The sequence below is a fragment of the Phodopus roborovskii genome, unplaced genomic scaffold, assembly GCF_943737965.1.
Source record: "Phodopus roborovskii unplaced genomic scaffold, PHOROB, whole genome shotgun sequence".
Lineage (NCBI taxonomy): Eukaryota > Metazoa > Chordata > Mammalia > Rodentia > Cricetidae > Phodopus > Phodopus roborovskii.
The window spans coordinates 125,959-140,025 of NW_026125352.1; the positions used below are offsets into that span (position 1 = coordinate 125,959).

General features: G+C 43.1%; 1 protein-coding gene and 1 long non-coding RNA gene across 2 annotated transcripts; both read left to right on the top strand.

Annotated features, from left to right (window-relative positions):
- The first annotated feature begins 331 nt into the window (after positions 1-331).
- On the top strand, positions 332-1,065 carry LOC127214419 (uncharacterized). Its single transcript, XR_007833835.1, has 2 exons — positions 332-483; positions 974-1,065. It is a non-coding gene; the product is annotated as an uncharacterized LOC127214419 (long non-coding RNA).
- A 1,126-nt stretch (positions 1,066-2,191) lies between these two features.
- LOC127214407 (cerebellin-2) lies at positions 2,192-6,391 on the top strand. Its single transcript, XM_051174839.1, has 3 exons — positions 2,192-2,694; positions 5,452-5,571; positions 5,785-6,391. Exons 1-3 carry the CDS (start codon positions 2,338-2,340, stop codon positions 5,980-5,982), a joined length of 675 nt encoding a protein of 224 aa, XP_051030796.1. The 5' UTR covers positions 2,192-2,337; the 3' UTR covers positions 5,983-6,391.
- The last annotated feature ends 7,676 nt before the right edge of the window (positions 6,392-14,067 follow it).

The following is a 14,067-nucleotide window of genomic DNA, read 5'->3' on the forward strand; positions in this document are numbered from 1 at the left end:
GCATCTTGCAGCTCTCCAGGCGCAGCTCGGAACCCTGCCTGTCTCCCCGGATCTTTAGAGCCCAGAGACTGCATTTTAATAAATACGCGCCTTGGCGCCGCGTTCCACAAGCCCCGGGGTTGAGAGAAGCGGACACACAAACCCAGGCAGGAAGAGCCCGTTTAATCTCTGCCAAGAGCTGACATTTCACAAACGGAAGATTCTGGAATTGCAGTTCCAAAACAATTAGATTACCAAGCTTTTCCCTCCCTTAAAAAACAAAACAAAACAAAACAAAACAAAACAAAACAAACAAAAAAAAAACTGTTCCTTTTATTTCAAGTGTCCCTCCCCCTTTAATTATGAAAGTGACCACTCCGTTCAAGATTAAAACTTGGAGGGACTTTGGAAAAGAAAAGGAATCTGGAAGAAGAAACACAGCTGGTGCTTCCGAGGGCGCCTAGTTTTGAGAAGGTATCTAGGAAGACTGCGCTGGGTGTCTAGGTGAGAATCGGACGCGGGTTTGGCAAGGTGTCAGGGGGGAGTCCGAGGGAAGCGGGCTGTGGCTTCTAGGACGAAAAAAGCGGGGAGTCGGTAGTTGGCAGCTCCGGGCTGTGCCCTCTGGAGTCAGAGGAGAGGCAGGGACCCAGGGATCCTGTTAGTGGGGCGCGCGGAGGGCGCGCGGGACTCGGAGGGGGCAGTTTGCGCGCAGCGGTGCGGTTGGTTGGTTCCTAGGCTCAGCGCGGCTCTGCAGAGCGGGAAGCCTGTGGGTTCCAGACAACGCGGTGCGCCGAGCAGCGTGGAGCGCAGCGCTGTGTGGGCTCCGTGGGCGCGTGGGGCCGGGGCGTGGTGTGCTTGTGGAGCCGGAGCGGACCGCGGGGGAAAGGCGGCAGGGCGGGGCGGCGCGGTTATTGGCCAAGCTCTGGGAGAAGGGTCGTGCTCCGAGGTGTCCTCCTCCCGCTAGCTCCTGCTTGCCTCATTTTTTTCTAAGCAGAACAACTTCGCGGACCTCGGTGCTCGCCCATCATGGATGTTCCAGGTAACCTACCCCATCAGAGCTCCGGAATCTGGTTGCTAGTTGCCTTTTTGTTTTTTAATGCTTCACCGGAACCTTGAGTAATGTTAGTGCTAGGGGTTAGAGAGAAGAGAGCCAGCGGCAGAGCAGGGATGGGTAGGAGGTGGTCCCCTATCCTTTGTGTAGGAGCTGCAGACAGGATATTTATTGAAACCCAACTTATCTTTTCTTAGAAAGAACACTGGAAGAGTTGCTCGGAGAGCGTGGGCTGCGAGGGGAGGGTTCGTTCTGTTTGTGTTCCTGGGCTGGGTATTGGAATGGCCGGCCTCTCTGGGTTACCTGAAGAAGAGGGGACCGGCTGCAAGCGCCAACCCGTGTAAGTTAGCAGAAAGGTACAGAAGAAAGGGAGTCGGGTCCAGAGACAAGATCCTGCAAATGAGTAAAATCCAGGGATTCTGGTGCTGCAAGAGGCTGTTAGTTGTCTTTGCCAGAAAGAGGACTCCACCAGGCTCTCCTAAGGAGCTCCTCAGTGGCTGCAGGGACTTGGAAGTGGGTGTTAGAATTTCGTTCCTCATCCACCCCCATCAGGCCTTTCTGTTTTTGTCCTTTTTTCTTTTTAAGCTCACCCACCCAAGGAGTTTTCTGGAGTTTTTTTTTTTTTTTTTTCCCTTTGGGGGTGGGGGTAGACCCTTTTTATCCGACAAGGAGTGTTTAAAAATTTCTTCCTGGATAGAAAAATAGAGGGAAAAGGGGAAGGCATGGAGAGGAATATTTTCCAATGTGGCTGTGGCCGTCCAGAAAGACGCTGAAATGAAGCTGATGAGGCATCAGTTCTGCTTTTTTTTTTTTTTTTTTTCTTTGACTGCATTTAATTCCTCTAGTGTTGGGATGAGTAGGCAGGGGGCGATGGTGATGACGCCTTCTTAGAGGTCCCCAACCCCTTTTTAGCAAGGTCCTACAGAATCTCAGCCCAGAACCCCAGGGCTCCGCGCAACATTCAGGAATCTGTTTGGATGGCCTGATCGGTGCGCCAGAGCTCTCTCTGATCCATTATGCCACATCCGGAATGGGGATAGCTTTGCGGGACCACGGGGATGGCCACCCCGAAAGGGAGAGAGTCAGGCACTTGCCCTGCTACACACACCTTTCCGCCTAAGGATTCTGGTTCTTTGCCCTGACAGGTCCGCTCGTGCCTTGCTTCTGAGAACCATTTGGCCTTGATCTTCTGAGCCTGGGACCCAACCCAGAGGAGGATACTGCTCTGGTCCTGCCTGTTCCTGAGTGCACCCGAGCACCCCTCCGGCTCCTGCCGGCCTTGGCGTCCTCGGGGCGCCCCAGCCCAGATGCCCGCGCCTGGCCGGGGCCCCCGAGGGCCACCGCTGAGCATGCCCGGGCGCCGGGGGGCGCTGCACGAGTCAGCCAACTTTGGCTTCAGCTTGGGGGCGGCGCTGGCCCTGTTGTTGCTGCTGCTACCGGTCTGCTGCCCGGTGACGGCTCAGAATGACACGGAGCCGATCGTGCTAGAGGGCAAGTGCCTGGTGGTGTGCGACTCCAGTCCATCCGGGGACGGTGCCGTCACCTCTTCCCTGGGCATTTCTGTGCGCTCAGGCAGTGCCAAGGTGGCCTTCTCCGCTACTAGGAGCACCAACCATGAGCCCTCAGAGATGAGCAACCGTACCATGACCATCTACTTCGACCAGGTTAGCGGCTAACCTGCACACCTACGGAGGAGTGGAGGACCGGCCCGTGTGCCCAGCTAGCTAGGGCTCCCTGCATCTCCAGGAGGAATGCCAGGCTGGTTTTCCCACCTCTGCATTGCCCTTAAGTTGCTCCTTTGGCTGTTATGCTTTCCTGGAGTCCCCCTTGAACACGCTGTAGAGTTTGTTTTTAAACGGCCAGCTCTCTTGGAGCGGATTACTGAGAGCCCTGTAAGGTTTCCCGGGCTTTCCAAGGGTCTGGTAAAGATGAGATATGAAATACATCCTACCCCTCACCCCCCGAAAGAAAACATAGTTCGCTTCCCCTTTTTCTGAGGGCAAGGCAGCTGGGGGAGAGGGGAGCCTTTTAAAGATGAGGCATGTAAGAGAGTTTCTTATTCAAAGAGGAGTCTGACAAAGGGCCAGACCCATGGCTTATACTGTGGGATCCAGCTACAACAAAAACAAGCCGGGAAGACAACAGAGATGGTTCACTGCTTACATACCAAAATAAGGTGGGCATGTACCTGCTAGAGACAGGAAATGAAACCTTTGCAGGGTACTCGTACAGTATATTCAAAGATAAATGTAGAGAAGGACTATAAGTTTAATAATAAGAAGACCCATGACTTAGGTGGCTTTAAGCCACTTAATTTCTGGCCTCCGGGCCAAGCAGCTAAGGACCAGGGAGATGGCTATGTAAATGTTTCTCTGGGCAATGACCTTTCTGTGTCCTCTCTCTGTGATTCCTATTAGTTTTCAGGAAATGAAAAGATGAGCATGATTTTCACACATTTTCTAATCAGCTAATGATCTTGCCAAGGGGCTTTGTGTAAAATGGAGTCCTGACACGTCCTGGACACAGATGGAGTTACTTTGTACTGGAGCTCCCTCTGTCCAGGAGCCAGCTCCTAAACCCATTTATAGCCAATGCACACATTCGATCTCTTTTTAAGCTGTGACATTCATGCCTAAAAAAATTATGCATTTGAGGGTGTAGGGAAGTTGCTTTACTATGAAAAATATTTCATTATTTCCAAATAAGACAGCATCATACAAGCATAAATATAACCCATATTCTTCTTTATACAGTATTATTTTACTTTTATTATGTTTCCATTAAGGTGTCATACAGATAGTTCTTGAAACCTTTTCAGATCCACTGATTTGTGGATACAGGGTCAAATCGTAACGGGAATCTTGTTTTTAGAGACAAATTAACTTGGGTTCCTGGTTGTAAATGAGGGAATTTGCAAGAGAGGGAGGCCCCATGCTCAGGGTCTGGCTGGGTGTCTTCTCATTCACATAAAGTCTTGAACTTTCATATTTCCAGAGTTTAAAATGCCCAGTGAGGGGATGAGATGGAGAGACGAGCACAAGTGAGTTCAAAGCCCATGCAGGGGAGTGTTTCATTCTCCAGTGAGTCATCTTGGGGGACACTGATCGCAGACAGAGGTGCTTTGTCCTCAATGATGAGGCAGTGTGTGTACGTGTGTGCACACGTGCACATACATGTGTGTGTGTGCACGTGTGTGTGCATGTGTGTGTGCGTGCGTGTGTGTGTGTGTGTGCGCGCGCGTGCACGTGTGCCTGTGAGCTGCCTGCCCTGGAGTGGGCTGAAGTGGTATTCACAGCATGATTAAGATGCAGTGTTCCCCAAGCCACACCAGCAGGCACTGGTTCCTGGCAGCAACTCACCATGCCCTGGCAGTTTGCAGAGTCTATACAACCATGCTGTGAGAGTCACAGCCAAGCCAGTGAAGCTTTACTTTCTGACCAGATAAAGGACAGCCCAGGTTTCTGGTGCTGCTAGCTGTTTGTCTTGTAAGCATAAAACACCAGCGGTGGTGGTTCATTTTATTATTTTAATGGCATTGGAGTTTTACAGGAGGAGAGATGGGAACAGGATGTGGACAAGGTGGCCTGATTCTATTTTGAACAGAAAGGGAGTGAGATGGGGAGCTTGATTTTCTTCACGTTATACTATGACCAGCGACTCTGCTTGTAGCTAACTTGATCTTACCTGCTGTGGAATTTCCTTAGTTTGAACTGGAAGTATCCAAGCTATCAGTTCATTTCTCTTTATTCAAGCTTCTTCTTCTTCTTCTTCTTCTTCTTCTTTTTTTTTTTTTTTTTGCATGACCCCAACACTCAACCAACAGAGCAAGCTTTGCTTAGAGACCAGTGAATTTGAGCAGGGCAGCCAGTGTTTGTTGACATAACTCAAGATCCAATACTATCTATGAAGCATCTACTGTATACTGCTAGACTTTGGAAGACCCTGGGCATTGAAACCTCCCACAGGCCATTCTCCTCCTCCTCTAGTGAGCTCATGGAAGGGACTGGTCTGTTGCTTCATCAGCTTCTCTCTCTTCATTTCATGTGAAGTTTTATGTATTAAACACAGCACCAGGTTGACACCCCCTTTTAAAAAGTAGGTTGAATTCACAGGTTTCCTCTTGCTAGGTTTTACTGCCTCCCATCTCTCTCCATGCCCTTACATACAACTGCAATATACTTCCAAAGTCTTTATTAATGAGAAACCATGAGAATACCTTTGGAATGCATTTCTGCCACTGAATGTTCTAATTTCGGTACTCGATGGCCGCCTGATTGAGCAACGCTGTGGACTTAGGGGCACCTACTCGAAATTCCGATAAACCAACTGACATGTGGGGGGGGTTACCCAAAAGCATGGAGAAAATGCAAGCCCATTAAGGGCATGCATAGTTCAGTAAGCTGTTTCCTCCTCTTTTTCAGGTTTTAGTAAACATCGGCAACCACTTTGACCTTGCCTCCAGTATATTTGTAGCACCACGAAAGGGGATCTATAGCTTCAGCTTCCATGTGGTTAAAGTGTACAACAGGCAAACAATCCAGGTGGGTTGGTTCAAAAGTCAAGGCCTGGAATGCTTGGTAAATGGGGGGAGGAGGGGTAGTTGGGCTGAGTCACCTGGAAAACCTGCCTTTCAGGTTCCAGGTATGTTGGCTACAAAATTAGAAGGAGGTGTCAATCCTTAGGGGAGGGAGAGAACAGGATGTGGGGAAGGAGGTGGTCTCTGATCTGCTGAGCCGTCCTCTCTGCTTTTATAGGTCAGTTTGATGCAGAATGGCTACCCAGTGATCTCTGCGTTCGCAGGAGACCAGGATGTTACCAGGGAAGCAGCCAGCAACGGTGTTCTGTTGCTCATGGAACGAGAAGACAAAGTTCATCTCAAACTGGAGAGAGGGAACCTCATGGGAGGCTGGAAGTACTCCACATTCTCGGGCTTCTTGGTTTTTCCTCTATAGACATGGAGCCACCTTGACAGTGGGAAGGTTTGGATCAGGACCCAGGGATCCGCCCTCTGTAACACCTCGAACTTGTCTGAATAGGATGGCTTGGGCTGACCTCCATCAGATTGTTGCCATAGAAGGATGATTTTCTCCTAAAGCTCCGGTATTTACTTTGACGATTGACAATTCCTCGGAACCTGGCCTCTAATTAGTTTTAGATGACAAGGTCTTAAGGAGAAATGAAATTATGGATTTGAGCAATTTGTACCTGTGATTGTGAAGTGGATATCGGATTTTATTGTTGGAACCGTTTGACTTACCTTCTATTGTTTGTACATTGTATCCTTGTCCTGATGACATAGATGCTGCTGATCCTGTGACAGATTGCACGCTGCAGTCAGGGCTTAAAGCAAGAGCCCAGCAAAGAACCGCCTACCCGGACAGTCCTTGACTTGTGTTCTGTGTGTGTGTATAGCCTTAAGAAAAAGAATGGCTTCATTTTCATTCTGTAGCTTACCCCTGGGGTCTTGGGAGGATTGGGAGGGAGCTGGGCATTTTGGGGACCTGTCAAAAAAGTGCTTTATCCTGAGAAGCAAATTTTGCACGATTGGACTGCAACTTTTGTTTTGTATTGTCCGTGGTTTTCTCCTCCCCCCCAACCCCCACCGGACACTTTCTTTTCCTTCCTCAGGTTTCACTCCTCAAACCTATTTAGTTTTCATGCTGGGGTCCTGGAGAGTGAGAGAGAGAGACAGACAGAGAGAGAGGGAGAGAGAGAGAGAAACAACTTATGTTCAGTACTTGTAAGAGATCAAAGAGAACAAAATGAAATCTGCATATTTTCTTTTGAATGAGAGGAAACCAGGAACAAACAAACAACAAGGACAGCAAGCAGACCATCCTGCATATTCTTCCCTGAAGTCTCTCTCGAATGCATCTTCAAACTTGCAACCTGGATTTTATTTATTTATTTTTAAATTTATACTCTGGGATCCTTTAAGAGCCTGGCATTCTTCATTGGCCACACAACCCTTAAAAGTGGAGCTGAGGTGGCTAAACACCTCTTGATGTGTCTCAGTGGTGAGTTAGAGCTGCCTCTGAGTGACCACACAATGACCAGATGCTTCAGAGAAACAGGACCAGCACCTCCTCAGATCTTCCTTTGATCTGTCAAGGAGAGGGATGTGTTGATGCTCTGTGGATGAACACCTGGCCAGAAGCCACCTGGACTGGAAGTCACAGCAGTTCAAGGTACTGGCTGCTGTACTCCATCAGTGGCTTTTTTTTCAAACCCTACTTGTTTTGGCATCTTGTGCAACAACAATATCCAGTTGCAGCGGAGAGAACCTGCACAGTCTGTGTGCGCCAAGGAAATGTCACGAATCCCAAAGCAATCAAAGATGAGACCTCAAACTGGATGTCAATCTGTCCTTTGTGTAACAATGTAACCAAAATATTGACCATAAAACTCATAATTTAAGATTCAGAATAAACGAGTTTGATGTCTGTCTTGCTCTAGTCACTCCTCGTCATCTCTCTCAAAATGATGGGGAGGCATAGGATAAGTACCAAGGACCTGGGAATATTAAATTTATGTTGTGGTTCTTTATAAAGGACACACACAACCACTGATGCAGCTACAGGTCTCTGGGGGTGCATTGCTCACTTAGATGTATTCAGTTTATATGTATGTATTTTTGTTGTTGTTCAATGAGTAAGAGTTTGGAGGAGAGAGCTAAAGGACAAAATTAAAGTTTAAGAGTAAACTAGTAACGTCAAAGATTTGAACATTTGAGAAGGCTCAGTTTTCAGCGTGTGTGTAAGGATGAGTTCCATGGGCAACAGGCAAGCGCAGGAAACACTGTATAGTTACAGTTGGATTAAAGTCCTCAGCTTTCTGTCCTAATGGGAACAAGGAAGAAAGATAAGAAATTTTATTGTATTGAAGTGATGTCCTCTTGTGAGTAGGGGAAGTTATTTTGGGTACTGTGACTCTGGCATGAAGATATATTTCTAGGTGTGAGCTGTGTTTGGTGATGCTTGGAACATAAGCAAAAGGAAGATGGGGTGTGTGTCCCTTGTGTTTTGTTATTCTTGGATGTTTTAATTCTCTCTCCCTCACCTCATGCTCAATTTAAAACAAGCAAGAAAACCTCATTTGAAGACAGCACATACACTACAGAGATTGTAAGATGTAGGAGTCCTTGTTATTAATATTTACATCCTTTAATAATGCATAAAGCTCATATTTCATCGTATTTATATCTTTATCGTGTACAGATTGCCACTGAGTAATACTGTCTCATAAATAAGTTATTAAATTAACCAATATAAATGTATTTTGGGAGTTTATTTTCTATTAGAAATCAGCTTCCTCCTGATGGTTGTACTCTTAGTCTTCTTTCTTTGGGAGTAATGCAAATGCCAGAAAGTACATTAGTACGTAGCCCTCATGGTAATGTTCTGAGTTGGCTTACTCTCTATTGCAGCATCTGTCTTGGTTATACCCCTCTAGAAACTATGTAGATTTATTAATTACTTGAGAAAATGAAGCTTAGCTAAATCAAGTTTTATTGGAATTAGAAGAGCTATAGAATACATCAATCAGAATAATACCTTTGCTGAAATCTCAATTTGCTTCTGATGTCCTTGAGAGATGTGACACTTCTGGGCTTGTCCCAGAAGAAACATCTATGTCAGATCGAAAGTTAAGATGTGATTTTTTTTTTTGTTTGTTTGTATTAAGAAGAATGGCCTAACATTTGTAGACAGAGCTCACCATTCCTGTCTCCTAGCCTCTGTGTTCATATCTGCAGTGAATACCCACACTCCATTGAGTCAGTCCACCCCACAAGGCTGTGAGATGACCTCTCAGAAGTTCTTGGAGAAGGACCAGAGAGCATTGGGCTAATGAATGAGACTTTTACAGCTAGAAGAGTCTTTCCATAAAAGCATATTTTTCAAAGTGTTGTTGTAAAGATCACTTAATAAATATATGACAGGAAGGTGTTTGGGCATGACCGTGTATTTCCAAAATTACCAAAAGACTACTAAAGCTGTTGAAGTTTCCCTTAATTGAATTTTTTAGGGAGAAGATAATGTAAAATTCCATACATCTTGAATTTATTAGGATTATCAATTATGTTATTTGGCTGACCTTTGTGGTTCACACTCATCTTTGTCTTCTAGTACATACTGCCAAATCTCAAAAAAATATGTACTGATAATATTATTACTTATAAAAGCAGCATAGATGACATCAGCATAACCAACACGTGGCTTTTTAGTATTAGCTATCTTTCATTGATAAATGTTGGCTTTCTTAAGCTGTTAATGCTTTTCAGGAAGTACTCTTTTCTTAAAATAGATTCTCAGTTGACATACAACTCTCATAACTGAATTCTAGGTCCTGGAAGACTATGTTTACCTGTTTACCATCTGTGATTCCTGAGACAATGTTTTTTTTTGTAGCCTAGTGTTTTTGTTCAATTTTCTTATAGGACAGGGACATTCATATAGTGTGTTCTTTCTATACCTGCCCATATCAAAGCTGATATAGACAACAGCTATTGAATACTAGCATAGAAACTCATGCCTCTATAGATTATATCGACTTATATACTTATAGATTCATCTACTTGCTTTAAAAAATAAAGACTTAGGTAACTCAACTTATGTTTAACTTCAGAAGAATTTTAAAACAAATTTTTTAAAACAAAACAAGATCTTTGCTGAAATTTGAATTGCCTGTCATGTTTTCCTAATGTCCAAGAAACCACAGTGGTCATATACTCAGTGACTGTTACATAGCATAGATACTGTTGCCTTCCAACACAATGATATACTCTTTTTATTTCAGTGATATTATAATAAAATATATGGATTATCTATATTTTCCTGGGATATAGGAATATGTGAGAGAAATATTTGACAAATTACATTCTACAAGCAAAACAAAGCATGGTTGCTACTTCTGCCTTCTGCCCCAACTGTAGCAAAAAAAAAAAAAAAAAAAAAAAAAAAAAGGAAATAATATTGTGTCAGTAATGTGGCCATATTTTCAACTCTATTATTATTTTTCATAATGTTTTTATTGATTATAAGGAAACAAATATTGTATAAGATAATGTTGTTGTCAATAAATAGTTAATATGTGTTTAAATTCCTACAGCATAAGAATATAACGATTAGTGCAAATATTCAAATGGATGAAAATCGTGCTATTTTTAAAGATGGAGTAAATATAGAAACAAGTTTCACTGAGTTACTCTAAAGGGTGATTTTTTCTATCATGTGGAAGCATTTGCAAAAATGTAGCAGGGTATTAAGTACAGAATTGCAATGAGTTTTGTCCTTTTGCCTTGTTTATATGGAAATTTCTTTATCTTGATATTGCTACTAAAATAGGATATAATTTTGTTTCAAACTTAAGGATAAGTCTGACATATCCTCTGGATAATTTTAATGTTACTTTTCTTAGCATTTTATGAGGAATTGCATCAAATTCCCTGAAGTTGACTTACCAGCGTCACATTGGTTTCAAACTTTTATTTCCTTGTGTTCCATAACTCTTCTCTGACATACTGTGAGCTGATGAGCCACAGATCTTAATGAAGACTGTATATTAGCCTTTCATTTAAACATTTTTGTGGACAAAGTTCACCAAAAGTCATGTTTACTGCTTTGCTGATGGAGACCGGCCATTAAAAATCAAAATATATAGCATACACAAACATGAACATACATGTGTATATATATACATATATACATATATATATATGTATATGTATGTATATGTATATATATATGTATATGTGTGTGTGTCTGTGTGTGTGTGTGTGTGTGTGTGTGTGTGTATTGTGTTGCTTTGTTTCACAGGTATCCGTGATGTAACTAGACAGTCAGTGTTCACAGCCCTTCTTCCCAAAACAGAAAAGTTATATAATAGCACTTATTCTGAGAAGAAGAAAAACAAAACCTTCAAGTAAACTTATCATGTCTATGGCTCTATGTACTGACATTATATCAAAATATGAATCTTCAGTAAATGAGGTTTCCTTACATTTCCAAACCCAGTAGGATCGCTTGCAAATTTTAAGGGCAAAACACCACATGGTTTTTGCCTCCTGCAGATGATAGAAGTTATGTTCCATCTTCCTAAGTGGGTTGTGCTGTGCATCTCCAGCTCCGGAGTCATTTACGTGTCCACAGTCTCATATGTCATCATCTTCATCAGTTTGCCCACATACACTCAGTGTGTAGTGTAAATGAGCTACTTGACAACCTAATCTCCATCCCCTCTTTTTAATGCCTATGGCAGGACTCCCCAGGGTCAGAATGCTGTATTGAGCTCCAGCTCGCTTCTTACTAATGAGGCAGGACTGCCTTGCAGCCTGAACAGCCATGACTTGTTCCATGCCATGCTTCCGGACGGTCAATTACCATGTTTGACTTAACATTGGTTTCCAGGAAACATGGATGTTGCCAAAACTTTGGAATGTTGAACTGCTGTTTTGATCTTCTTAAAAGTGTTCTATTTATTCAAAAATGATTATTTCAATGTCCTTACCAGGACATCAGAGTGCTCTGGGATATAGGATGCCCTTTAAACTCTTCATGTTATGATTAAAAAATGAGCATTCATTGTGATTCTGGATATATCTTTATTATGAGCCACGCTGATAGATATAATATAATTATTTTGTAAGAAGAACTGAGTTCATTGAAGTTTGACAAACCCTTACTTCTACAATACCCCCCACTGCAGCAGATCCCTAGGTTTATGTAGTCTACCAAACATCTGTCTTTTAATTACTCTATCCATTACCTGTAACCGTTAGATCATAAGTACCACACTTCCAGAAAGCGGTTTACAACTGAAAAAGGAAATTAGGTCACAAAAGTATAAGCATGTCTTTTGTGTTGCTAAGACCATGTCAGAATGTCATGGTGAAACTTTTCATTATGGTACTATAAATTGCCGATGGCAAGAATGATCATAATATTCATAGAAGTGACCGCGTCTTTAAGGAGGAGGGTGTGGATATTTTCTTTATCAACCCACAGTATTTACCAGTTATAGCCTCTGAGCCAGAAGTCATACAGAAAGGAGAACAGACAGTCACTCAGTGTGGACAGCAGAGCCCACAATCAAAATGAAGGAGTTACATTGATGGAGAATTGGGGAGACATGACAGGAGTGTGTGGGACTACGGAAAACTGGAAATGTGATCATAGAAATGAATAATGTAATTTACAAATAAAGAAGGCAATGTTATGTAGACAACAACGTTAGTGTAGACCTGATATCTGGGCTACAAACTCCTTGGCTGCCTCTCCACTCCATGGTGATCAAGACGGGAACTTTACAAGCCTACAGCAGCAGAATGGGGTTCCTTTGATAATCTTGTCAGCATCACAGAACTATAGGGAACCTTTGTCACTTTACAACAAAAAAGATAACAATTTAAGAGACGTCCATGTAATGCCCTGTTTTTTACCTCTTGTCTTCTAATTTGGGGGAAGGGGAAATAGAATAGAAAACAAACCTTATGCTAACTAGTCAAGTCCTTTGGAGTGGATGGTCAGTTAGGTGCCAAGGAGGCATGATTTCAATCCTGCCTTAACCAGAACCAAACTGAAGGACTTATTCAGATCTTCGGTATCTCTTACAAGATATCAGTGTAATCGATAAATGTCTTTTTAAAGTGTTGGTGTTTTAGAATTTCACACACAGCCTGGTAGTAGTGGTGGCCCCTGCCTTTAATCCAGGAACTCAGGAGACAGGGACAGGCAGATCTCTGTGAAGAAGCCTGATCTAAGAAGCTAATTTCAGGAAAGTCTCCAAAGGTACACAAAGAAACCCAGTCCCCGAAAAAAAAAAAAAAAAAAAAAAAAGTTTCACACATGTACATAATGTGTTTAGATCAATTCCATGCCTATTCCCTCCCTTCCACACTTTTTCCTTTCCCTCTTTCTGCTCCTAAATTAATGCTATTTTTAAACCCTCTGAGTTCATTAGTTAGTGCTGCTTATTTGTACATGGGACTTAAGGCTTCACAAGGTGGAACTCAGGTATGGTACAGTCAATGTGGCCTAAACCCCAGGGGGCTAGGGTCAGGGGGACAAGGGTGAACCAATGTTATTATTCTGCTAATGGGACATAGTAATAAACTGACTCCAAGGTATCTATATGTCAGTAGTCTAGTGTGTCCAAACCTCATCAGATAAACTGCATTCCATGTAGACTAATACAGAGACCCACAACTGGTCAGCATGCAGAGAATAAGGAACTGTGTGTGCTATGATGGCACACATATATGCATGCACATATGAACATGTAGACATAAACAGCAGCACGGAAGTTCACTGTTTACCCACTGTCAAAGTGTATTCTCTGACTTTGCCCTGTACCTGTGATAGCTGCAGTTGACGGTCCAGGTACCTTCATACGTGCACATAGAGTCACATCTACTGGATTTATCTGTCGTTGGGCTTATGTTTTTACATTTTACTGCTTGCACTCAGTCTGAGGAATGTATTTCACCAGAAGGTAGAAATTACATCTGGTCTCCCTGACAGACAGAGATTGAGAACTGTTGAGAATAATTAGGCCATCTGGTGCTGTAAATCCAATACCGAGTTATGATCAGTGGATACTGGCCTAATCTGCTCTCCATCTCTTGCATCTGAATTACCTTGTCACAAAAGGATGGCAAGGGGCTGGTTTTAAAGAGAAATCACCACATCTCCCTTGTCATTAGCAACCAAAAGGCAAGCATTCATTATACTGCAATAATTAAGGGAACCAGTATCCCCAAAGGCCCATTAATTTCCAACATTTTTAGTCCCTGAAAATATGCCCCACTACACAGTGGGTGTCATGCAATTCTCACTTATTCTTGAGTATGCTAATTAATAGGAATTTTTACAAAAAATTTTTCTTCTTACCTTGGTGGAGGATTGAAGTGATCTCCAATTCATTTTATTTTTTTTTTCCAGAAATGCAGAAATATTTGTTCTGAGTTTAAAACACACACACACACACACACACACACACACACACACACACACACTAAAAAATAAATAAACAAACAAACA